Source organism: Crocodylus siamensis, chromosome 4 (assembly GCF_052110815.1).
Source record: "Crocodylus siamensis isolate JL-2025a chromosome 4, ASM5211081v1, whole genome shotgun sequence".
In the NCBI taxonomy this organism is placed as follows: Eukaryota; Metazoa; Chordata; order Crocodylia; family Crocodylidae; genus Crocodylus; species Crocodylus siamensis.
Window position 1 is genome coordinate 35,380,261 of NC_143398.1, and position 27,694 is coordinate 35,407,954.

At 40.7% G+C, this 27,694-nt stretch overlaps 1 protein-coding gene across 5 annotated transcripts in view; it reads right to left on the minus strand.

The window, feature by feature from the left end:
• Positions 1–901: 901 nt before the first annotated feature.
• Positions 902–27,694, minus strand: part of BRD1 (bromodomain containing 1) — a 112,501-nt gene continuing 85,708 nt past the window's right edge. For 4 of the 5 annotated variants that reach the window (XM_090042109.1, XM_090042110.1, XM_090042108.1 and 1 more), the window contains 5 exons: positions 20,518–20,653; positions 16,860–16,987; positions 10,442–10,551; positions 8,271–8,425; positions 902–2,825 (listed from right to left, as the gene is read on the minus strand). In XM_090042109.1, coding sequence (XP_089898235.1) covers positions 2,642–2,825; positions 8,271–8,425; positions 10,442–10,551; positions 16,860–16,987; positions 20,518–20,653 — 713 coding nt within the window. In that variant the 3' untranslated portion in view covers positions 902–2,641. Of the gene's footprint in view, positions 2,826–8,270; positions 8,426–10,441; positions 10,552–16,859; positions 16,988–20,517; positions 20,654–26,268; positions 26,474–27,694 lie in introns of those variants that run through there. The other variant, XM_090042111.1, reaches the window with a different exon arrangement.

Here is a 27,694-nt window from a genome sequence, read left to right on the forward strand (position 1 = left end):
TTAGCACTCGATTGCCTTCCACTTCCCAGTATGATGGATCTGGCAGCCATTTACAAGTAGGTCAGCACAGAGCCGCCAGATCTGTGCCTCTGAAACCTCAGCAATATGCCTTTACTTGGCCACCCCATCCCAGTTTAGGCAAGAGCAAAGGACCCATATTTCCCTCATACCAATTTTTTTTTCTGGTCGACAACTAGAATGCTTCAGAAATCCTCAAGAAGTGTTGCTCCTTGCCAGTGGATGACATCCAATTTCAACAGTACTAAGAACAGTGACATTGCAATTGATACAGATTTTTCCAGAAACACACATTTTGGGATGAAACAGATGCGAGGGGATAAGCACCACTGCCAAGGGATTTAAGCATAAATTTATTTTTTATAGTCCCTAACAAAATAAGGTCTGTTTTCTTCTGTTCCCTCTGAAGAGGTGGATATGACAGGTCACGCCACTCATTTTGAATTTCCCATTAGAACTGTGAGACAATAAAATTTTAAATGTTGGGCTTCTACCTCATACACAGTGGCTGTATCATCACACCATAGTACCTTAAAGGTACCTGATCAGCTTAATTCCCTCAGATGGAGCAATATTAATGTTTTCTGTTGCAAGTAGGAAAAGGAGCTGAACTGCAGTTCAACTATTTTCTACACAGATTATCTATGAGATTACCTGGGTGTAACATGGTTTTTGTTAGTGAAGCCCCATATACCATAAGAGTATAACTGGAATACCCAATGTGTTGCTCTTAGCGTAAGATTATATTTCCACCCCATATGCTGCAACAAGAAAGCAATTAGGTTTTTGATCTAGTAGCTCCCTAAACAATTCAATGCAGGACTGGGAAAAGGGGCACTATAGCAGAATTGCAGGGGCCAAATTCAGGACAAAACTATCAGTTGAGAAAGAAATTTTATTTCAAGCTTCTAAGGGGGTATTACAAACAATAGAGAATAAAAACATTAAAAACTATTTAGAAAGTAATTGACTGTCCCTTTAAAATAAAGATTCAAGCAGGTTTACAATGAAGAATGCTATTCAATGAAATTAAAAAAAATGTTTAAAGTATTGGTTTTGCTGTATTTGCTAATCCATTATAAAAAAGCTGGGCATAAATACTTCGTGCATTTATATGCATTATTTGGTGTTTCATATTATATAACTTGGTACAGTATTTAGGATATCACTGCAAAAAAGTTCAACACAGTGCATTTATAAATAATGGAGGCATTATAAATCACATTGCAAACATACCTTGCCATTTTCATTGTTACAAATTCAGTATTTCAGTGAATGTAGGAATAAAGTAGCTACAACAATCAATATCTTGACTTTATTTTTTTTAATATAAAAATTGCAGTTCTGGAAACCCACCCTCTTTCTTCCCCCTGCCCAAACATAATGCTTTACTTCTTAAAAATAAAAATAAAGTACTAATTCTATATACATCACATGTACCATACAAAAATGTATCCAAAGTTTCTATTGCTACCAAAGTGTTCTAAATTAAAAGTTACATATCCCCTTATTGGAAACAAAAGATTACAAGTTACAAAAAATCAAAATTACACACAAGCCATCAAATCATTTTATACAATTTCCAATACACTTTTCTCCCAAGCAGGTTGTCTTCTCATGTGCCTGTATAAAAATGCATAATAATATACTTTGTCAATTTTTTTTCATTATAAAGCAAAATTAGTACATTTTCTACAATAAATAAAATATAGGGAGGCACATATATGAACAAAATAAAATCTATGGGAGATAGGTGGGATGTGATTTGGAAAAAAAATGTGCTCTATGGCTTTAAGCCAGATTTGTTTAAAACAAAGTAACCAAAAATTTAAAAGAACAAAACAAACCAGAAAAGGGAAAATAGAAAAAAAGAAAAACCCACAACCTATTTGGGCACAATGGAGTGTTTTTGGTGATTTGCAGGTGATGTACATAGCATAATTTTACTCTTGATGTCTTTCTCACAAAGTACCCTCCAAAATAATGTTATTTTCTTTTTTAAAATACACATTTTTAATTGTAAATTTACATCAATCTTAAATAAGTGGTACTTTGTGCAAAGAGCAATGATTTACACAAAATTAAACATTCAGAAGTCTTTTCAGAAGCTACAAATTAAGGAAAAATGATACAAGCAGCACCATATTATATATATGATTTAGGCAAACATATATTTGATGTCATTTTTGATATTATACTTTAAAATTCACTAAGCACTGTAAGCTGGAAGAGAGTGCTTAGGTAACTATGTTTTGTTTAATGTAAAACCATGGAAATGAAAACCTACTCCCTCCCCAGTAATTTAAAAAAAAAAAGGAATTAAACAGCTACTCCTAAAAATCAGAATAAGTTAAGTGTTGAATATACATATATGTACAAAATATGAACACTATGAACAAGACATTAACAGGTTTAGTGGAAAACCCTCCAAACTACAACACAATGATAAAATCATTAATCAATATGGCAATGGTGATTTAGAAGAACTGCTCAACTCTTTCAAGTTTGCAGTACTCAGCCACTGAATCAATGATTAAGGGGTTATATTTTCAATACATTCTTTTAGACAAAGAGGTTAATTAAGCAAAGTTCAAGTCTGTAGCATGCCTTGGTAGCATCTTTGTTAGTCAATATCACTGAAGTCGCTGACTGGTTCTCCACGTACTCTACTCAGATGATTCATAGCACGATCAAAAGCAATTCTTACTGCTTTACGAATGCTTGAGTTACGACCTTCCATCATTTTTAACTTGTCTATGGTCTCATCAATCCCAAGGGGAACCATTTTGGATTTTGGAAGCCACTGCCTACAAAACATGATAAAATAAATAATAGGTTAAATAAAACAGAGAACAAGAGGATCATCCTAACACAGGGTTGTCAACTGGGGGTATGTGTACCCCAAGGGGTACTTGAGAAGACCCTAGGGAGTATTGTGCAGGCAGGGATGGAAAACCATCATGCACCATCCCACGCTGCCGCACAGGTACCACCCACTCAGCTGGATGTGGGGGGCAGGGGAAGTTTGTACAAAGAGGTGGCCACCACTCCACATTCAGCAAAACACCACTCCCTGCTTTCCACTTCACGTCCAGCCGCCAGGGGTATACTAATCCAAAAAGGTTGAAAACCCCGTCCTAACATATTACAATAGCTCTTTCTTACGACACACTGCAAATGTTTATAAGGATTATACAGTTTAAAAAAAATTTCTATCACATGTTTTTGAAGAGGGGTTTGAAATGCCAGGTAATATCAAAACTTTTGAATTGAACAAGGAAAACTTTCAAATCCAACAGGCACCCCAGGAATGTAACCGATGGCAAATATGGGAGTCAGTGGTTCAGATTCATAGATGCTAGTGTCAGAAGGGACCTCAACGGATCATGGAGTCTGACCCCTGCCTGGGCAGGAAAGAGTGCTGGGGTCAGATGACCCCAGCCAGATGCCTATCCAGCCTTCTCTTAAAGACCCCCAACCTAAGGGAGAGCATCACTTCCCCTGGATGCCCATTCCAAATTCTGGCCACCCTTACTGTGAAGAAGTTCTTCCTGATGTCTAGCTTAAATCTGTTCTCTGCCAGTTTGTGACCGTTGATCCTGTTACCCCAAGAGGCACCCTAGTGAACAGAGCATCTCCGATTCCTTGCTAAGCCCCCCTAATGAATTTGTAGGCAGCCACAAGATCAGCTCTCAACCTTTTCTTGTGGAGGCTGAAGAGGTCTCAGTCTCTCCTCATAGGGCTTGTCCTGTAAGGCCCTAACCATTTGAGTGGCCCTCCTCTGGACCATCTCAAGTCTGTCAACACCCTTCTTGAAGTGCGGTAGCATGTACAGGACTATTATAATGAAACTTCCCATGCTTTAGCCCATAGTTGAATGGTTAGGGTACATGCCTAGGAAGTAGAAGACCCAGGTTCTAGTGCCTCCACTGACCATACCCAGAAGGGGTTTGAAACTCTCTGCATTTCACTTCTCAGCACAGTGCTCATCCAGTCACAAGTCAGGCATAACCCAAATCATTTTCCCCAGTACCCAAGTATCTTAACCATAATGTTCATTATACAAAATGGATAGAAAGCAGTGAAGAAGTTTCCAAACTACTGGGAAAAAAGTGTCTAGACCCAGGGTCTTTCTTGCCCCCTCTAGAGCTCTGCATCCACTTCACTGAGCCACACATGGTCAACTTTGTTCTCATCTTTCTGGCCTCTTGCATCTCCCTGTGTTGGCTGTTCCCCTGATCCCATGAGTACCTTACCCTGCTCAGGTATAGGACTCTCCTGTTTTTTGGATGCACACATAAATAGCTGTGTAACTGCCCATCCAGTGTGCAGCCTACTGCACATGTAGCTTCATAGTCATTTGTGTGTCCATACTTCATGGGTAATAGAATTGAAAACCATGCATAAAAATGGTGAAAGTACAATTTATGTAGCTGAAGAACTTACGTGGCTTGGGTGTGTAAAGAGAAACAAAATTTGGCCTAGACTGTCTGGTATATCTTTGATAGTCTTAAGCATGGAGATAGTATCTTGTCCTTGTGTGTCTGCAAGTGAGATTACCCACATATAAGTTACAGAGGAGGAATACAAAGGATGGAGGACAGGGCCCTGTAGAATCACCAAAGGTTGCTGGGGAAGGGAATCAAGGGAGTCCTCTGAAGGACATACAAAATGAACAGTTAGAAAGGGAAGCCAAGCCATACCACTACATTTAAAGAAGAACAATCAGTTGTAAGAAAGTTCCTGAAGGATCAAGGATCACTAACAATGGAGTATTTGTTCTGAGCTTTGGCTAGGAAAATGGCACTGGCAAGCATGTTTCCAAGGCAGAGGATAGAGAGCAGCATTTTTATGCATCACATTCAACAGTAACAAAGAAGATAGCATAGCAAAGTGGTATCTGAAAAATCAAGTGGTTTTTAAATTAAGATGGAACGCACAAAGGGGAGTTATTTACAAGTAAGCAGAGTTTTTCCAAGATACTTTGTCCACATGCAATCTCAGTTCTGGGTATGTGAACAATCACTTCTTGCCCTCTTGTAGGCTAAGATTAAGTGTGCTTCAAAAGAATTCCAGTTACTAGTAATTTACCATTCAAGTAATTGTCCACATATGCATTTTTACTTGTAAGTAACTCAAAAGTAGTGCCTGTCACATATCTGGAAGTGGGTCTCTAGGTGAGAAGCACTTAGAGGTGTGCTGAATGTGTCATCTACTTTACAGTACTCCACAAAAGCATAATGATTGCAAAGGTATGAACTGAGCTTTAGATAGTGAAGAGTCTCTCTGTTTGGCTGTCTGATAGCAAAATTTCACACAACCTGATAATCAGTTATGCATGTAAATGTACGTTTACATTCCTTGACTATAGTTACAAGAACCCATGCAGACTTACGGAGGGGCTTACTCCTATGCAGTAATAGGCCAATGTCTCCTTAACTGCCAGCATGTGTAGCAAAGACTCAGATGGCAGGTATGTGGTTTTGGGGGAAAATCTTCTGGTTAAGTGAAACTCAGTGATCACCTTAGGGAATAATCTTGTCAAGGAAAAAAAAAGTTAGCATGGGCGGACCCCTCTACGAAGGCCTGGACCTCACCAATCCTTCTTGTGAAAGTGATTGTTACCAAAAGATGCCACCTACCTGGAGAGGTGCAGCAATCAAAAGGTCACCAGAGGCTCAAGAAATGGGTGCATTAAAGCCATGAAAGATAGGTTTTGTTATACATCTGACGCAGACAAGAAACACCATTACTCCCTACTATGAAAAATCTCAGATTTACTGGACATAAAAGTATGTGACAATGTACCAAAGCGGCTGCAAGAAGAACCCTGATTTTGCTCACAGGTGAGTTTTACAACTAACTGGCCTAACAGGTAGTCCAAAATGTTCTGAATCAAGAAAAATCAGCTGAAGGAAGGTGCTTGGAGTGTCACCAGTTGGAAAACCTAAGCTGGCAGGTAAGTCTGTCTGGTAAAGTAATTCCTACTATGGCTGAGGATGTTCTTGACAGGTGATGAACATCTATGTTCTTCACTTGCCATAACTGCCATCCAGCATCCAGGCCACGAGATGGAATGGGAAGAGATCCAAATGGAATGAATCATACTCAGACACAAAAAGCCTGGGTCAAAGGATAGTGCCAGAGAACAGGATTCAGTGATGGACAGTATTTCCTTCTTTCTTGGCTGAAAGTGTATACACGCTTCCAGATGGACGGTGGAGAAGCTGTGAGTGGCCCGATCCTTGTTGTGGTAGCACAGTCCCAGCCCTTCTCCCATCTGCCCCAAGGCGCACGTGCCAAGCAAAAGTCCTTTGCATGCTACACTGTGGCATATGTGCCGGGGGTTCCCAACCCAAGCTAACGTATACTTCTCCACAGGTACTACTAAAGCAAAAGGTTTCTGCTTAGAGTCTCAAGGGCTAAGCATACCCACAAGTGAGAATATGCATATGAACAATTACTCAAAGGAGAAAATACACACTGTATCATAAAAGAAAGAGTGAATCAGAGGAGAGAGAGAGACCCTACTGAAAGTAAAGAATCACTGAGGCAAGGAGACAGGAAAGAAGATAAGAAGCTTCTTTATATGATAGGAACAGTCAAAGAGAACAGAAAGGGCAGCTAAACTAAGGGAAAAGGAAGATCATATTGCACTGTGTCAATCTCATCTTGCAAACAAACAAGTAAGCAAAACTGGAAGATGCTGCGTATAGAGAAAAAGTAGAGACAGGAATGAGTAGAAGATGGCAAAAAAAAAAAGGAGGTTGAAATGGTAGCTTTTAAGGGTGCACGATAGAGAATTTTTGGGCAGATACTGATGGCTGATTATTAATGAGCCATATCAGCTGATACCAATCTGATTCCGATACGTAGCCAGGCAGCATGGATTTATTTACCAGTGTCTGGCTGGTAAATCTGTTGTGGAAGAAGAGGGGAGGGAAGGGGCAGATTGAGGCTCCCGGGGTGAGGGAGGGAGTACGGCTGGGGCGGATGACGCACAGCCAGGGGATGGAGCCGTAAGCGGTTCATCAGGGGTGGGGGGGAGCAGGGGTGCATGCAGCTTCCATCGCTGCGCACACCCTGGGAGCCATGGGAGGTGTTTGCCCTCAAACCTGCATGCGAGACAAGGGTGGAGGCTTGCACTGCAGGCTAGGGTCTGGGTGGCACCGAGCTCTTCCCATTAGGTGGGGGCTAGGCTAGGGCTGTGCTCAGGGTGGGTGGTGACGGCATTGGGAGGGGTCTATGGTGGATGCTGCAGCCACCCTCCCAGCACCTCCGCTGCCTATCCTGAGCACAGCTGGCCCAACACCCCTGCCGGGAAGAATCTGGCACCACCCTGGCCCCGGCCTGCCTTTGCCCCGTGAGCAGATCCGGGGGCACACACCCCCCATGCCTTCCCCTGGGGTGCATGCAGTGGCAGGAGTTCTTCCACGCCCCCCGCCCAGACAAGTAATTCGTGGCTCCATCTCCCATTCTGCCCTGGCTGTACAGAGCCTGCCCTTGCCCATGCCCCAGCCCCAATCCCTCCCTCACCACCGTCAATGTGCCACCTCCACTCCCCTTCACTCACAACAGACTTACCAGCCAGACCAGCTGCTCTCCAGCTGCACTCCTGGTGCCTGCATGCTGTGCTGTGGCTGCATGCATGCACCGGGCATTTATTGGATGGCATTATTGGCCACATCAGTCAAAAAAAAGGCTGATAAAGTCAATTTTCCTTATATTGGTGCAGATCCGATATGGAACTGATGCATGAGTGCACCACTACCAGCTTTGAAACTCAATTATGTCAGAGATGTATAATTGTTTAGCACAAAAGACAGTAGAACCAATGGGGGAATGAGGGGGTGGAAATTGTACTACAGGATGTCAACATTTGCAGATGAAAACTGATGAAGAAAACACAACTCACTTTTTTTTTTTTTTTTTTTTACCTTTTTTCCCTGGAAAACAAACTTTATAAAATCACCAAAATAATGTTATGAAGTAAATATAAAAACAAACTGTCTTACACCAAACCAGTATTAAAAGACAGTCGTTCATAAGTAACTGGCAATAAAAAAAGTTTATTTCAGCAAAATTTGGTTTCAGAAACAATTCAGGACATTAAAGGTTGAATAAATGGATAGAAGGATAGAAACGGTGTTTCAACTCTCTCAAAAAACTAAAATATGAATCATTGCTTTGGATTATAAGTCATCCAATTAAACTAGATGTTGTATATATTCTAAGTAAATAATTTTACATACCAACTTCTTTTGTTGTCAAAAAACAAAACTAAGAAGAGCTTCTCATCTGATTTGGTCTGCATTTGTTCTCCAATTTTCAATACATCTAAAGGTGGCACTGGTATTGTAACACCATTGTGATGACCAGCAACACGAGGCATTTTAGGATCAATAATCTACAAAATGGAAGAAAATTATTCTTAAAATGATGAATACAGATTAAAAAGAATAGGCTTTTTTTTTTCTTTTTTTTTACTGATGTAGTTAACTGGCAATATACTGCCAGTCAAATGGCATAACATAAATAAGCATGCTACACATAAGCTTTTAAATTTAATTAAACTAGGTTGCTTAAATATATTTCTAATTAACTTCAACCAAACTGAAATAGGCCTGGCTTAAAACAAGTATGATCCACCCACGCAGCCTCCTGCACCTCTTATGTAAATTGAATTAAAATTACATGTTATGTTTAACCAGTGTAATTCTGCATGTCAACAAGCCCTTAAATCACTACTTTGAACTATACTTGACATATAAAAGAAAGCAAGCACAAGATTTAAAAAAAATGGCAACCAGTAATACTGGGGGAGATCAAAATTTTATCCGACTTGATGCATCTAAAAAAAGGCCTGATCTTCAAAGTGTGGCTCTTCAGCACTTTCTAGAAAATCAGGCTATTTAAAAGGTATCTTAGGTTAGGTACCTAGAAACTGACCCCAAACTACTGGATGCTTTTGAAAATGTTGACCACAGGCTAATGCAGAGGTGGGCAAAATGGCTGATCTGGCCAGTAGCCAGACTCCATTTCCCAGAAGCCCCTGCCCTCATGGCTTGGGCCAGTCTCTGTGGAGATGCCAGATGCTTCTGTGCAGGGAAGCTCAGGCTGGGGTTGCCATGGAAAGCAGCCTCAGCCATGCCAGCAGTGCATATGGCAGAGCAGCACAGGGAGCTGCTCCGGAGCTGCCCGGAACTTGGGTGGGGGCAGCTTGCTCTGGAACTAGGGCAGAGTCATGACCTGTAGCCTGCACGCTCTGGGCAGGGGGCACAAGCAGGGGATCATTGCTCTGCCTTGACATGGGACCAGGCTGTCACCATTGCAAGGAGCCAGGGCAGAGCCACGATCCTGTTTGCGCGCTCCTGCCCAGAGTGTGCCAGGGCACAGCCTTACAGATCATGGCTCTGCCCTGGCTGCAGAATAAGCTGCCCCCATCCCAAATTCCCAGCAACTCCGGAGCAGCCCCCTGCACTGCTCTGCCATGAGCACTGCCAGCCCCGCTGAGGCTGGTCTCCATGGCAACCCCAGCCTAAGCTTTCCAGCTGGGGTCTCCATGGAGACCAGCCCAAGCCACGCAGGCAAGGGCAGCTGGGAAATGGAATCCTTGGCTGACAGCATCCAGCCTACAGGCCAGACTTTGCCCATCCCTGGGCTAATGTGATGTCAGCTCAGCATATTTCTCTTCAAATCTAGTATCTTGCTTCAATAATGATCAAGAGCTTCAAAAGCAAAAAGGCTACTGTCCCCAATGTGATATAATGCTGCACTTGGAGGCTGAGGGCAAACTACCTTCCTGCACTGAATCCAAAGATTTAGTTACCGTGGGTGTTTATACACATGCTCCGGGGGGGTAGGTGTGTGTGGGAGCGGTGCTTTAATTAGAGTGGCTTTGACAGCCACTTTAATTAAAGTGCCTGAAGCATCACGTGTGTTAGTGTCCCCATGCTGAAAAATGGCTTGGGGGGGGGGGGGAATTTAATTAAAGCTCAAACAAGCTTTAGTTAAAGTGTCCCCACTGCCATTTTTTGAGTGCAGGGACTCTAAACCACGTGACACTCAAGTCAGCTGGAGCACGGTAATTACCATGTACTGTAATTATAGTATGTTAGAGCAGCCTCAATGTATACGTATAGGTGTCCCATATTCCCAGCATATACCTACTAACACAGGGTGGGCAAAATGTGGCAGGCGGGCCAGATGCGGCCCACCAGGCCATTCTATCAGGCCTGCGGGGCTCCTAAAAAATTTAGAAAATGAATATGCATCTGCCCCTGGCTGCCTGTCATATGGCCCTTGATGGCCTGCCAAAACTCAGTAAGCGGTCCTCCACCCAAAATAATTGCCTGCCCCTGTACTAACAGGTAATGTTAATACAAGTAGTTGCAGAAACATAGGTGGTAAGCTGCATACTCACCAGCGCTGGGTAGGAGGGATACCCACTGCATTTGGCCCACACTACTTTTAGTGGCTCAAGCACAGATGTTGCAGCATCAGTTGAAATCCACATACTGCTATGTCCAACTTCTAAGAAAAAAATCATAGTTAAAGTTAAAGTTGTAGGGAACCATCAAAACAAACTTGGGTTATTTCTGTGGTGTTCATTTTGTTAGCCTAAAGGTGATAGAATCTTTGTGATAGTTTAAATACACATAGCCCTTTCATCCACGGATTTAAAACCAAAAAAACACATAAGGTAAACACATGCATACTACCTCTGCAGTAGGCTAGTACTTAAGAAATGGATTAACCCAAGCAAAACAAGAAAGGCCAAAATAAGAAAAGGTATCTAGTGATTAAAGGTGCCTAACTATCTTAAACTGCTTCATTTTCAGATGTGTGCTCAATAAAGCTGTGCAAAGCTTCGGGTGCTCATTCGATTCGGAGGAGATTTGGCCAGATTTTGTGGCCAAATCTCAGAATCCGAATCAAATCAGGAGACCAATAAAAGGGTCCAAATCCATTCGAAGCTCTCCGAATTGATTCGGAGAGCTTCAGAGATATGGGCAGTTCCCACTTGCCACCACAGGGAGCTGAACCCAGACTCCGTGCTGGTAAGTAGGGGGTGGGGTAGGATGAGGAAAGGGATCATGGGGGACCCCCCACCAGGCCCCATCCCCTGTCTCCTCCCCCAGCCCCGCAACCCCTGCCTGCTCTCCCAGCTATGTCAATGGCTGCCCTGCCCCAGAACCTGGCTCTTAAAAAAAAAAAAAGAAGCCCCACACTCACCAGATGCTGCAGTGGCCATTGGGACTTTTGGGGGCTCATGGCATAGCCCCCCTCTCCCCCCCCCCATGCAGCATGGGGCAATGGGGATCGCTTCCCACCTGGCAGGAAATGGTGAGTGCAGGGCTTTTTTTTCTTTTTAATTTTTTTTTTTTTTTTTTAAGAGCCAAGACTCTGGGGCTGGGTGGGGCAGTCATTGATGGGGCTGGGACAGCGGACAGGGATGGGACCTATTTGATTTGGAGAATTGGCCAATTTGGTCATGTCTGAATCTCCAAATCAGATTTGGCCAAATCAACTCAGGACAGTGATTCGAATCACTGTCCCCTATATCGGCCGAATCTGAAACTGAAGCGACTACTAGCTGCTTCACACAGGCCTAATGATCAACACATTGTAATACTTCTGATGAAAACAGCTCCCATAGAGTTTAAGGCACCCAAATTATTAGTTACTTCTGAAATCTTCTGCCAAACCTTTGCTTTGCGTGACACAAGTTAAGGGGTTTATTGTTTCCATAGTCACATCTTCATACTTTGGGTACTTTCCAAAAGAGAAGCTTGGCTGACATTTGATAACTTAAGACATTTTACATGCAAGAGGAGACTAGAGAACAGGTCCTCTCTGCTTTTCTTAGCCTGTCATCTGAATTTTAATTAGAATTTCTCTTCCTCCATCAATCTCTTTAAGTCCTTGCATTTTCTCCTATGGCAAATGTCTCTACTTTCCTGCATCCTGTAGTGATGTTGTTAAGAACTACTGTAAAACATCTTCCTCCTCAAGAGGCAGCACAATGAAAACAGGCTGAAAGTTACCACCTCCATTTGCTTCCTTAGCTCCCCTCCTGCTTCCCTGTCCCCCACTTTAGTGGAAAGAAAGGGAAAGAGACTGAAGGGCATGAGAAAGTCAGAGACTACCAAGAATATGAAGATCATGAATGTCTATAGGGATGAAGGAGACTTATAGATCAAAGAGTGATGGGAGAAGCAACTCCTGTAAAATACTGTCAATCTAATTTCTTCTATAAGAGAGTGGAATGGGACTGACGGAAACCAGAGGGGAATGACGACTCTTAGCAGCTACATGGTTCTGATACATATTGTGAAGAGGGGAATCTCCAGCATTAAAGCCAAAAGACTTGTAAGACTGAAGTGACCTATTTTTAGCTGTTTAGGACCACCATTGATAGAAGCTTTCTTTCCTATTTGAAAAAAGGTGATGCTTCTATACTGAAAGCACAATGTTTCTCCCTCCCAAGATCAAGAAAATATACAGTCCTTCTGGATTTTACAGTATTTTCTGAATAATAAAATTTCCAGGCAGGTTTTGGCAATGAGTAATTATATAATGATTTATAATTTCAGCATCAGAAAAGTGGCAAATTTTCTGTAATACTTTTGGGAAAATTTTAAAAACAGGCATTTAAATCCATTACATTTGTTTTTAGAAGTATACGCACTTAGTGTTTCCAAAGAAAATCACACTATTTACACAGAAACTTAACTACACTAATTGTCAATCTCCTGATAAATTGGAACATGCTATGCGTTCAGGGAAGTGCAGGATAAAATGCAAGCCAGCCACATAGATGATGGATTGTATCCAGTTTTAAGCTGAACATGTTACATTGGTGCTAGACCCAGGGCTCCACCCTGTTCTGATGCCAAAGATCACCTGATAGTTGATATTGGGCAGGGGGCACCCTCAGGATCCAAGACAAAGCAACATCCTGTTCAATGGCAAAAATCAGGCAGCAGGTAATCCTGGACTCTCCAGGACCTGTCCTGCAGTGTAAGGCTTTAACTGTCCCCATGCCAGGGTGAGCCTGTCAGCTGTGTAATCATCTGTAAGAGTCCCGCACTTGCAGATGATGTCACAGTGCAGACAGTTGGAGACTGGGGAACTCCTGATCCTTACCTGCATGCCCCAGCAATCTAGCTATTGTGAGGAATTATGTGGGAAGAATTTTATAACCAATCCCAAAACTCATGCCTTCTGGTATGCCATTACGCAATCATATTAATGTCTGTCAGGAGCCTTAATTACTACTGCATCATTGTCAAGATGCCAAAAGGAGATGCTTTAAAGCTAAAGGAACCTAGGATTCATTAAATAGGATTTATTAGTTATATGGAATCAGAAAAAATAATCACTGCTATTTTTTTTCAGGAGTTTTAAAGTCTCTCCAATGGCTCTGGTTCATGTATTTAAATTAATAAGGCTATATTAAGACAATAGGGTAGAACTGATACGTGTCCTGGTTCTACTGTTTAGTATTGAGCTGTTCAGTCCTGGGAGAAAATCTAAACCCATTTCCTTTTTCACACTACTTTTTATTCAGTTTTTAGGGGAAAACACAAAAAGTTTGCAGACATATATTCATTACAGTCATAATATACTTTAAGCACAACAGACACAGATTAAGGATATGGTAATACCAAGCCTTGCCTTTAAAGACCTTGGTTAAGGAGAGAAGAAAATAGAAAAGTGTTTTAAAAATGTGTCAATTTAAGCAAATAATTTGGGAAAAATCTAAAACAGAATAATTGTTTCCACATGATGGAAACTAATTTCTCTAGATAAGAATCTCTAAAACTTGATTATTCTGTAAAAGGAACAAGATAGTGAAAGTATTTAGGATCAAATATATGTTCATATACTTACAATATAGAGAGATGCAACAATAGCACTGGTATCAGCTGATATTAATATAAGTTGTTATAATGCAACAATTACAACTGCATGCTCCTACAGCAATACAAAATGTAGCAAAACTGTTGCTACTTTAACTGTTTTATTCAGGATTAAATTACAACAATTTAGATTTGCTGCACAACTACCAAAACACGAAGATGTAAGAGTTGCATCTAATAGCCGATACAAAATCCCATGCTGAAACCTCTTGCTCCTTTAAAGTGGTTATGTCTATGCATAGCCAAAATTGGGCAAAGTTTTACAAAACTAAGCCTAATCAACCTATGGAAAGAACAGAACAGTATCTTTTCTAAGGAGCACTTAAAAATTAAGTGTTTAGGAAAACTGTTTAAGAAAACCTTCTACTTCTCTCAGGTACAAAGTAAAATGTAAAATAAAATGTAAAATAAAACGAAATGATGGTTTAAAGCAGACTGGGTGGTTTTTATTCCCTCTGTCTTGTGGCAAGGCTTCTCTCAGACATGTGACCAACAGGAAAGATTCCTTTTAATAGGCGCTTAAGGACCTTGGTGATGGGGTTGCTATACAAATATCCATGGTCAGTAATTACCTCCAAAACAAAGAGAAATGCAGTCATGGGACATTTCACTACCTGGCTAGAAAAATCTAAAAGATGATCAGACAATTTTAATGAAAACAGTCATGAAAAATTTAATGAACTGAAAATATATGTATAGCTTAGTACTGAAGCATTCAAACTCTACTTCTGATGTTTGTAAAATTTCTGTAAGAGTCCGTGGCCTGTATGACCAAGGTTTCTGCTTTCACTGTTTAAAAACTACAAATTCACTGATTAACACCCCCCCAACCTGCACTTTTTCATGATTAAAATGAAATGTTACTAATATATCTATCTATAGAGATAGATATAGATCTATCCATCTGTCTCTATACAGATATATCTATATGTAGATATATCTATATGTTGAATAGTTTTATTGATATATTTATAATTTTAAAGCAATTTGGAAGCCTACCAGTGCCTCAATCACTATAATAAAATAAATTCTAAATACCTATAAATTTTGGCATTTGATTTCGAGTTTTTTATCATGGAAAAATCAGAGTTCTCCCTGACCCCTTTACTCACCAGGACACAGGTCAAGCTACAGCTGTCCCCTCCCCTTTGAAAAGTTTAAGATACCTCAGAGAGGCAAGTGAAATTTATCATAGATAGATTCATATATTGTAAGCCTGGAAGGGACCTCGCAAGAGCACTGGGTCTAGCCCCCACCCTGCACCAGGCAGGAAAGAAAACTGGGGTCAGGTGACCTCAGCAAGGTGACTGTCCAGTCTCCTCTTGAAGATTTCCAGGGTAGGTGATTGCACCACCTCTAGAGGGAGCTTATTTCAGTCTGGACACTCTTAACTGTGAAGAAGTTTTTCCTAGTGTTAACCCTGAAATGGTCTTCCAGGAGCTTGGGGCCATTATTCCTGGTTTTCCCCAAAGGTGCCTGGGTGAACAGTTTTTCTCTGAGCACTTGATGTATTCCCCCTATAAAGCAGTAAGCTGCTACCAAGTCCCCTCTCAGCCTTGTCTTTTTTAGGCTGAAGAGACCCAAGTCCCTCAGCTTTTCCTCATATGGCTTGCCTTGCAAGTCTCTGATAATATGGGTGGCTCTTCTCTGGACTCTCTCAAGCTTTTCCATGTCCTTGCTGAAGTGCAGCACCCAGACCTCCATCTGCAGTCTCACCAATGCTGAGTAAAGAGGCAGAATCACTTCCTTGGTTTTGCTTGATGCTAGCTAGCAATGGAGCAGTACTGTGACTTTGCTTCCTATCCTTGTTAAAATCTCTTGAAATTTAGCCACATTGTTTGTTTCTGGGGAAACAGTCATCATGGGGGCACACACTTAATAGAAACTTTAACCAGACACTAAATCAAAAAACAAGCCTCTGTCTCCATTGCTGGTAATGACTTGCCTATTGACACTAAACCAGCATGGGAAAGGAAGCCATTCAATTCAAGGTCACAGGATAAGGAAAAGAAAGAGCAGTCTGCTAGGACTACAAGGACACTGTGACTGAAACTTCCTGGAGGAGGAGACCGAGACAAACAACCAGTTGGAGAAAGCAAGCAGATCTTACACGGTAGTGGAATGTAAAGGAGAGCTGGGGTTGATTAGGCAAAGAGACTGAAACAAGAAGCAAGGGAGAGGATTACAGATGAAAGCCAATCTAGCATCAGGACAGGAGCTGAGATGAGGCAGAACAAGGCAAGGAGACTTGTGAAAAAAAAATCTAAAAGCTTGTGAAAAGAAACCTAAAAGCAGAGATGGAAACAAGGGATGACAGGCAAGCTGACAATGGGGTGGGTGTTTTTTTTTTTTTAAATAACTATCTCCAAATCTGGATTTAGCAATCTATTATTTTATTCTGTAGAACTCTGAACCCAGACTATGGAATTACAACCACCACGAAATACCATTCTGCTTCAAGCATTCCAGTCAAATAATCAGAAGCTCTAAGTAATGCTCCATTTCTTTTGTCAAAATTCTGTCCACTCATCCTTATTTATCTGGCTTTTACAATACAAGTTTATGTAAGAATAAGCCTACCAAAAGAAACAGAACTCTTCATTTACACATTGACACTTAAAATGCCAGCCAGCAAAGTTGCAATGGATATTCTAGACCAAATTACCTTATTTACTACAAAGATACAACTTATTTGTCATTCCTTATTCAGAATTTAAATTACTACTGATGACCATTTCAAAAGCAAAATTAGTTGAAAGGACTAAATTTTTATATCCCCACCTAAGAAATGCTCCCATCGATTTCAATAGGGAAATCATATGTGGACTGAGCACAAGATCTATTAATATGGATTTGCACCAGCTGGCAAAATTAAAAATTTAAATTATATTTTAATAGTATATGCACTGTAATTACCAGCTGCAATCCTTGCTGCTTTTGCGTAGTTCCCGTTTTCAATGCACGATATCAATTCACTTCGGTCTTCCAAGGTGTGTCTTCGTATAAGTGCTGGTTTACCTTTACCACACTTTGGCAAACTAAAACTGTAGAGATTTTAATATTAAAATATTATTAACACTAAAGCTAGAGTGCTCCCCATCAAAATAGTGAACATGAATTTAAGAAGCTGCTTAAAAGTCAAGTTTTTAATTTAAATACATTTCACAGAAAACTACAAACTGACTCAACTTGTACTTATAAGCTAACACAGGCCTGTCCCACTTATTTGTGGCTAGGGCCCAAATGCCCTCTGGGCTGCAGCTGTGTTGGGGAAAGGAAAAAGGAATATACACCACACAGGTTGCACCAGGACATGCCATGGGCCCCCTGGATGCCACACAGCATGGGTACTCCCCACACTCCCACTGCTGCCTATGCCCACATAGGCATCTTCTGTCTCCACCATGTGCCTGCATGGCCCAGGCTTCATTCTCTTGCTTCCTGCACCATGCTGTGGTGCACCACTCCTGGGTTCGGATAGAAAAGGGAAGACTTCTGTTTCAGAAAGAGCAATGGCAGAAGCAGCAGTGGGGTAAGGGGACAGGGGATGCAATTTAACCATTCATGGGCCACCAGTTGGACAGTCCTGGGCTAAAAGAAAACAGAATTTTCTTTTCCATTATTTCTACTCTATATTTCTACTCTATATTAACCTATCTTCTGTAGACAGGAATTTCTGGTGAGACCCATAAAAAACATTTATTAAGAATAATTCATGGAAACCATATCTAACCGAGAGGCACCTAAAATCGAAAGTTTAGGTTTTCTGGTGAAAAACAAACAGAAATACCATCTGCTCCTCCTCCCACCCCTGCCTTCCCTCAAAATACACTCCTTCCCACTCCTTTTACTAAAAGCTAAAGTTCAGCTGCTGCACACATCCATAGTCACCACCACTTCTAGGCACCGAGGGTTGTCTGGGATTTAAAAACCAGATGTCCCTACAACTAATCCCTGAAAAAGCCTGATCTGGCAGGTCAGGTAAGACTGCACCTAACACACAGAAAACACTGATTTTAGTGTTTGGCTATTTTTATTCAGAAACACAAAGATGCTCTTCACTTTCTACGTGGCAGCTTAACAGTAAGAATGCTCACTCAGAGCAATAACCCAGGAAGAAGAAGATGTGAGACTAAGGCCATCCTTCTCTCTAGCTCCCATCTTTTACCTCCTGGGACACAACTCTAACTGCCAGGCTAGAAGATAGCCTAGTCTAAGGGCAATCTTTATCTCTCTTGTTGAAGCTGACATGCTATAAGGAAAGGGATGCAAGAGTCCCAGGGCCAGAAGTCAGCAAGCAGGACAGAACCTAACTCACGGATGGGGAAAATATGGCCTGTGGGCTGGATCCGGCTTGCTAGCTGTTTGGTTCTGGCCCACAGGAAAGTACCCACAAGTTAACTGTATCCAACCCTGCAGGCACTTGTCCTGCTGTGCTCAGCATGAAGCCAAGTCCTGCCTGCTCTTGCATGGGACAGCACCTGCTGTGCTCCCAGCCTACCCCACCAGAGGGCGCCAGCACCGTCCAACAGGCACAGCTTCCGGGCACAGCTGCTACTGCTACTGCCCAAGGAACTGCTGGACTCCCCCTGGCTCCAGCAGCTCTTCCTTCTGTCCCTGATGCAGTGCTTCAGGCAGCAGGGAGGGAGGGAGAAGCTGCAGCCTTGAGAAGAATGTGGTGGGCTCTGCCTGCAGCTCACTTTGGTCCTGCTCGTGCATGGCTGGGCAGCAGAGCATGTGGGTGGAGGGGGGGCATGAAGGAGCCCAGGTGCTCACGGGATAGGCAGGTGTGGTGGGAACAGCAGCAGGAGCCAGTGCAAACCTGCTAGGCAGGCACAGGACAGGAAGGTGGGGCAGGAGCAGCAGCAGGAACCACCATGTACTTCGTGCAGCCCTGCCAGGCAAGTATGCGGCATGAAGTGGCAGCAGGAGCCAGTACAAGCTCAGATGCAGCTCCGCCAGGCAGGTGTGGGGCAAAGCCAGGCTTGGCTCCCTGTGCCCCCATCCTCTCACAGGGGTTTCTCCGGCAGCTTGCCAGCAGCAGCTGCTTTAACATCCTTTGCAGCATGCTGGGAGCCAGGATCCCCTTCCCCCCAGCTTGCAGAGGGACTGGGCTCAGCCATGTCACAAAGAGCAGACAGGGAAGGTGTTGGGGGGGGAGGGGGAGGAAGCCCCCAAGATACGCACACCATACTCACCTCCACCATACCCACGCACACCCGCCCACCCCCACCATATCCACGTACACATCCCACACTTGCCATAAATTCCACATCTCCCACTCCACATACACACACCCACTCCACATGCACCCACACGCTCTCATATCCCACCCCCATCATATCCTCACACACATCCAATTCCCACACATCTACCATACATCTCACCAATACACCCCACCTGCACCATCCCCACACACCCCACCCCACCATACCTACACATACCAAAATCCCACACCCCCAAGATCTACACACCCCTCAACCACACACAATATACAAGCAAACCCTACTCCCCCCTCCCAAAAGATGTATTTCCTTTGCAAGGGGAGAGACTCCAGTCAAAATAATTGCCCACCCCAACTTAATTCCAGATCTTAGGGAGCCCAAGTCCCTTTGTGAATTTCCTGTATAGGAAAATAGAAAAGATTTCTCATCAATAATTTTGTCCACTTGCATTCTCATTTTTAAGATTCAAAAGATCTGAGTGAAAATTATTCTGAATTGCTTCCTCAAAATATTACACATCAAAGGATTCAATACAACGTTATTTTTATGCTACACTAAAATAGCATAAAAATAAGTAGTTTAACTTACAGGGCTATAGCAAGAAAAATACTTGTCTACCATAGCAACTATGGCCAGACAGGTATTACTTTGGGGCTGGGAGAAGACCCCCTCTCAGCACAAAAAAAGCACACAGACATTCAAAGAAATTATTGTACAAGAAAATTAGATCAATTCCTACCAGGAAGATCCCCTTTCTCCTGCACTTACTTGAATGCCTGTACATATCTCTCAGGCGTTGAGTCTCCCCAACATATTGAATTGTATTTGTGGGTAATCAGCCCTACTGTGAACAAATTTGGAAAATTCTGAACAAGCAGTTAACTGGAATCAAATGTGCACCCACCCTACCCTTGTTCTAAGACAAAAGTCCACAAGTGGTAGTACTGCCCAAATGCCTGCCATTTGTTTATTCTAATTTAGTAATCTCTAATAAAAGACTCCAACAAGAAGTACCTATATATGAGAGTAAACATCTCCAGAACTTGTTAGTTATTATGGTCATGGCCTAATGTATTTTATGGAATGGCGTGAACTCACTGCAAATTCATTACAGAAAGATTCTAGCCTACAGTTATAAAAGTAACTCAAATATAAATCAGTTGAGACAGTGGCAGTTTCCTAACTACAACCCCCGCAAAATAGTGAGTCCCAAGGGACATGAACAGCCACATTCACCTCAACCTAAAGAGGAACATTTTAACTTTGACATTTATTTTTTAAACGCAACATATATTTGTTGCTCCAATTCAAGATAAATTTTATTTTAACTCAAAAATCCGTATTTTTACCTTGAATTACATAAAAGGCTGTTACTAGATGATATACTAGATTCTGATGCACAGCGGCGACGAGGTTCAACTTTTCTTCCTGGAGCATCATCTAACTCTCTCTCTCTACTTCCATCTCCAAAACCGTTGGATAGACCTGTAATATAACAGAAATATACATTAACGAAATAGTAAATTTTACTGTGTTTCTATAATGACATGAATTCAATAAATTCATTTACATAATTACTGTTCTGCACCTGTTGAGTAGCTTTGAGATGCAAAAAAGAAAAAAATCCCTTGAATTTCAATATAGTAATTTATATTTAAAAATTTGGCAAAATGTAGGTAGTCCAGTTGTTAAGAAACAGGAAGTAACTTTCAGATAAAAGGAGTAAAATGAAGATTACATGAGAGAAAATGCCTAATGGCACTTCAAAAATATTCCCCATACATAATACTTTTAATATTATGTTGGATACTTAATCTTGAGTGCATAGACAGAACCTAGTCAAAGCTTGCAGGCTTATAAAAGTCAATAGCTCATTTATATAAGTAAATTGTAATATATTACAGACTCTGCAAATCACAAGGTATACTGGAAATAGCTTTTTTAATGCCCAATGTAATGAGAGGTAGTGATTCTCCAAGGGCCCTAAACCAATACCTGCTGGAGACTTCTACTGATTTCAGTCAATGTATTAGACACTAAAACCTAGTTCAGAATAATCTCATGCAATGAGAATGAAGACTTATTTAAGACTAACTCAACTTATTTAAGACTAACTCAAATTATTCCCTGCCGTGTCTTTTTTCTGCCTGCCTTCACACCTTGTGTGCTTTGTTTCAGAGATGCAGAAATGAAAAAGCAGCAATTAACATTTAGAGTGTTCAAGCCACCAATCTGAGAATTTTACAACTGGGCCACTACAAAAACCTTGCCTTCATCTGCTTATTCACACTGTACATATTTCTTGTTAAGAATCTTCATTTGTCTATGTTTAAAGACCATTTCTTTATTCGATTAAGGTGTGGACTTCTGGAAGGACTCCTGTGAAGAAGAAAGATTTTTAAAACTTCATTTCTTTAAACTAAACCCAACTCAGGCAGACACAAGAGGAGTGCCAACAGAAATAGGACAACTTTATATAAAGGAACTAGCTCACAGTTGGGTGCTCCAGGCATTGGGTATTTATATTATTATATAATTTTAACCTGATGTAGGACTTGTGAGAAACCCTTTTTTTTTGTTGACATACACAAGATGATGATCTTTAGGTTTTTACTAAATTACAAAATGACTTCTGCATGCACTTTTAACACTGAAAAAAGATGTTGTATCCACTATATAAAGCAAACCAGGAGTGTCCTTTCCAAAGGTAAGTCCCACGTCATATTTAGTTTCCTAATTTGATAATTTTTTTTGCATGTAAACAAAAAAACCCCTAGCAATATGAATGACAAAATCATACAGCAGCAAGCACAAGAAAGAACGTCTATAGAACGTACAAGAGTGAAAATACTGACTGATGTTTGATAAGGAAAAGTGAAAAGTCCTACACTTAAGACGGAACAATCCCATGAAGTGGTACAGGCTGGCTAAGCAGCGGCCCTGCAGAAAAGGACCTGGGGGTTACAGTGGACAATAAAATGAACACTGAGCCCACACATGGTCTTGTTGCAAAGAAGGCTAACAGCATACTGGGTTGCATTAGAAAGAGTGTTGGCAGCAGGTTGAGGGAATTGATTCTTCCCCCCTACTTGGCACTGGTAAAGCCACATCTGGAATACTGTGTCCAGTTTTGGGCCCCTCACTACAGAAAGGATGTGGACAAGTTGGAGGGAGTCTAGTGGAGGGCAATGAAAATGGTTAGGAGGATGGGTGGGGCACATGACTTCTGGGGAGAAGCTGAGGGTACTGGGCTTATTTCGTCTAGAGAAGAGAAGACTAAGGACAGATTTAATAGCAGCTTTCAACTACCTGAAGGACAGTTCTCCAACGAGGATGAAGTTAGACTGTTTTCAGTGGTGACAGATGACAGAACAAAGACCAATGGTCACAAGTTTCAGCAAGAGAAGTATAGGTTAGATATTAGGAAAAACTCTCACTACGAGGGTAGTGAAACACTGGAACAGGTTACCCAAAGAGGCTGAAAGAATCTCCATCCTTGGAGGTTTTTAAGATCCAGCTAGACAAAGCCTTTGCTGAGATGATACAGTTGCGGATGGTCCTGCTTTAAGCAAGGGGCTGGACTAGATGACCTCCTGAGGTCCCTTCCAACCCTAATTTTCTAACATGCTGAGTTACCTGTAGCTTTATTGAGCACATAAAAACCATTTAAAAAGGACCATCTTGGACCATGGCCCAAGCTGAGAGAGTGCCTAGGGCAGTGTAGGCATGCAGTGGTGCAGGGAAGAGCCTGTATAAGCACATGGTACAGCAGTGGGGGAGCAGGCACATGGTGCAGGTGCAGTGATAGGGTGGAAATGCCCATGAGGAAGGAAGGGGGTATCTGCATAATGTATGGCCAGGGCTCCTGTGGCTCACTCTAGTGCAGCCCACAGTTGGTGACCCCCCGCCACTCCCATGATACAACCTGCAACGTGTTTGTCCCTTAGCTGCTTAGAAACTGGACAATCTTGTCTTAAATCAGCACAAAGGAGATTATGAATTAAGTCTTGTTCCCCTAGTGACCTACTGAATTTTATACTAAACTATGATATGGGGTCTCATGTGAGCTCTTTTCAGTACTACTCTTGAACACTTTGCAAGTATTATTAATTTATTTTTTTAAAAGAAAAAGCAGGTACTTAGCTGAAGTTGTGAAAGTATCTTTATGGTTTTCTTTCTATACGTTTTAAAGATAGATTGTGCAAAATAAGTAAGTCTAGAAAGAATTTTTTTTTTTTAATTTTTCTATGATTGTTCACATTCAGAAGTTTCTAATGTAGTCTTCTGCAATTCTCCACTAGATCTGACCCAATCACAAAATACCATTCTCTCTATATCTAATAGGAGAACAATCAACATCTTGAAGTTGTTAGCAGTAAGTTCATTACCAAACAATAACCTTCCTTTATCATGTTTATTCTCAGCCAGACAGTACAGGTGCTTCGACAGATTAACTCAGATTTAGATGATGCTGAAATCAAGTATGTTTTAAGAGGACAGAACTGTTTCTAAAGTTGTTTTAGCAGATTGGGGTCTGAGACCATTTGAAGATTGGTAATTGCAAGCTTGCTTAAACACCCTTGTAAGGTTAAAGGAGTGTAACAAGCTACCATGCAATGCGTCTTAAATAAAACATTTGACCCACGAGACATCTGTTTCATCTATGGCTGGAGTTGTATGTTCTTATTTACAGCATCTTCCCAGGACAAGGAAACTCAGAGTAGGTATCATCACCTACTTCATCAACACAAACGGCAAAGACATGGTCTAGCAGACAGACCCATGCTTTACCAACAACCAAGAACAAAAGAAACCCAAGTCCTACCACAATCTTTATGTTTTATTTTAAAATCACTTTATCATTTTATCTTGAACCTTTAATTCCTGACTGAAGGCAAGACAGTAGGCACTGCACCTATAGCAAATGTCATTAAGGCTGCAGCATGTAGCAGACAGAGGCCCAACCTGGGACAGGATTCAAAATGCATCTGGAGTTTAGTTATAAAATAACATCTGAGAATAACAAAAGGAAACTGTGGAAATTCCAAGAGCACTCATTAGGAAGACTCTATCTACTTCTCTTCACTCTTCTGTAAAAACGGAATAAAACTAATTTCTTCTTCAAAATCTGTTCACAGTAACCCTGCTAAATATTCATGATAGAATGCAATGAAATAACCTACTTTTTCTAAGAAATATGGACAGTTTAAGTCCCCAGACTCTCAATCTAACTGACCTTGTTTATGGAAGTATGGGGGTGAGAGGGTTGGGAACAACACAGAATAATAGGCCATGTTGACTGAGCTGATTTCCCTTACCATTCAATACTAAATGACAAATTAAAAAAACAGGCATCTTTAAAAAAATGAAAAGACATCAAAAATCTTGTTAACAGAACGATCTCACAGTTTACCTAGTTGAAAATTTAGTATCAGTCAAACTAAATTTGTAACTGGATAATAAAATATTATCTCTTCTTGAAAGAGACAGGAAGTGAGCACGAGAGTGTGCACAATCTAGTAAAATGCCAACTTGAAAAAATAAAATAAAATTCTGTAATCAGAACTGTTGGACAAGCCACTGAAGCAGCTCCCTATCTCATGAACAGGGAGCTAGCTAGAATCCCGTGAACAGCTACTACAGGCAAATCTTTGGGAATCATTTTAGCCTCATCTTACTATACATATTATAGACCTGCATAATCTCCAAAATATCTGCTGTGTGTGCTCAGCACTCTCTTTGCAATGGCAAAAGTCATAATTCAAGGTGGCATTTTCCATTCAACACTACAGCTTCCAAAATGTACCTGCATCAGTGAAAGAACTATTCAGAGTAGGCTGCAATTTTTTTTTCATTATGGGAAAATTTAGTTTTTTCTTCCTGCCCTTGCGCTAAACCTTATCTTGAAAAGGCTCATTTTCAGGTGGAATTAAAAAAAAAAAAAAAAATCAGGCAGACAGCTGGAACAAAGAAACTTACTAAATGAAAAGAGTAATTGATTTTAGCTGCAGGGGTTAATTCCTACTCCTTTTCTAGTTTATGGTAAATCTTTCTTGAGGTAAGCAATTAAAAAAGGAACCTTAAAGAAATAACACATTTAAGATTCATCTGTTAGTTATTCATCAATGCTGGTTTTTCTTCAATGCTGGTAAGTCAGGACCAAAAGTTTTTAAGTATGTGTAAAATAAAAATTATTCTTTATGCTGCAAATAAATGTTCACCGTGGCTTGGGATGAAGCCAAGTAGGTTAACTTCATCTATCTACAAATTCAGTAAAGTGGGAGGAGACAAAATGCAGAATGACAGAGTAAACATAGGGAATCTGAAAGCAAAAAATGGGAGTCTGAGGTACAATACATTCTAAGAAAATACAAAACACAAACAAAAATGTGAAGAAGTTGTACATTTAAGGCTGTACTCATTTTGAGATTCTGCTGACAATAAAACAACATCAAACTAGCGGAACTCATTTAAACTTTCAACATAATTCAAGCCATCTTATGCACAGCTTGGTATACACATAAACATATTCAAGAACAGGATAATGTGTTCTATTAAACCTTGATACCTGTACAGCTAAAGAATGAGATGTGTTTTCAAATATTTTGAATCGCCAAACAGAGGCGTCCAATACAGCTTTATAAAAGTGCATCACGGCTTATATAAAAATGTTAGTTTTTTATATTTTAGTATGTATTATGAACTACTGGCTACCAAGACCTGACTTATGCAATTATACTGGATACCCAGAGAGTCAGAAACTCTCAGCCAGATTCTTCCTTTAACAATACAGGTTTTATAGAGTGTCTGTTTTATAAAAACATAAATGCACAAAAACTGGGTATAGTACCTATTTTATGCATTATTTCAAATTTCTGTATAAAAGGAAGATTAGATTGGTTGGGGAGAGAGTGAAGATGGAATATTCTTAACCAATCAGTCCTCAAAAGAGCATGATCTGTGAGTAAGCACTCTGGGGACTAGTAAAAAAAATTGCGACCAATTTGTGTCACATATATTGTAACATGTACAACTTTATAACTTACGGAGATGGGGAAATACATTGAATGAAGAGCATAGGTTCATATATGTCAAAGACTTCCTCCAACAGTGTTCAAGTTTTTTGTTTTTGTTTTAAGGATGGCTGGTGTCTCCAACATGATCCAAAATAATTACTTGAAATGTAATTGTCTTTCTGCGTTCCAAAATGATCATTTAATTGAATTCCATTCCATGGTGAGGATAAGAAAATAATTAGGATCCAAAGAGATAAATACCCAGCATGATATTAGTTAATATGAGAACCTGGAAGACAGTGAAAAAGCCATTAAATCTTACTGAAAGGAAACAAAGCTTTTAAATAAATATGCCATCCTTGCAGCAGTGTCCAGAGACAGAGCAAACTATACAAATGTTCCACGTAGTAACACTAAATACTTAAAACAAGTTTCACAAGGGGCAAGACTAAAATAGAGGCTTCATTTCGATTCAGTCGCTCTTTGTCAAAAAAGAAAATTATTTACATAAGAAGGTGAAAGTACAGAATATAACCTTCACAAGTGTGATATTCATCAAGAACATGGCTTTACTTAAACTTCCTTCCAATAAGAATAAGAAGACAGATGACCCTATTTTAAGAGGTTTTCATATACAGAGGTAGTGAGAAAAGAATATGCTAACCAAGTCAATGAACATCAGGATACCTCCCTCTATTTACTGAAAAATACGCAAATCTCAATAATTTTCAAACTGTAACAATAGCACAGAAAGACATCCACAGAGCTCTCAGAAAATGAATCTCAGAACAAGTAAATCTTGGGAGTGCAAAAAAGGTATACACCCCTCAAGCAAAGTGCATTGGCAGATCTCTGAGCCTGTCAAAGTTCAGAGAATTTCAAAACAGTCCTCCGAGCACATGGACAAATCAGAACAAGTTACTGTAATCCTGAAGAAAGTAGCCAAAAGCCAGGGTGAAGAGATAATACTTGAGAAACAAGTTTGCTCATAACCTTGACCAGGCTCAACTGTTCAAAGAAAATGGAGGAAGTTCAATGAGGGCCAGTGGTGTAAAGGTTTTGGTAACCTACACATTGAATGATTGCGTCCTTCAAGTTCCTAAATGGGAAATGTTCATGTAACAAAAAAATCAAATCTGATGGATCAGAAAAGTGCCTGTTTTGGTTATGTCTCAGAAAGACCATTTAAGAATTCATCTCATGTCTAACTAATATTAATTGAAACTCTGGAATAAGAAAAGTCCTTAGTTCATTAGCATTACTCTGTTAAAGCGATTCATTTTGAACTGCACCATTCTAGATGAAAATGAACCCATCTTGGAGACTAAAATGTCCAAAAGACAAGGCCTGTCTCTTGCTCTAGGCTGATACAGCACCAGAATCGCTGCTAACTCTCAAACAAACAACAGCATAATATTAAGCTAGTAGACAATATCCCTGGAACATTTAAAAAAAAACCCAGAAAAATTTGTAAAAGTATCAGAAAACTCAGAATGCAAGAAAAAACACT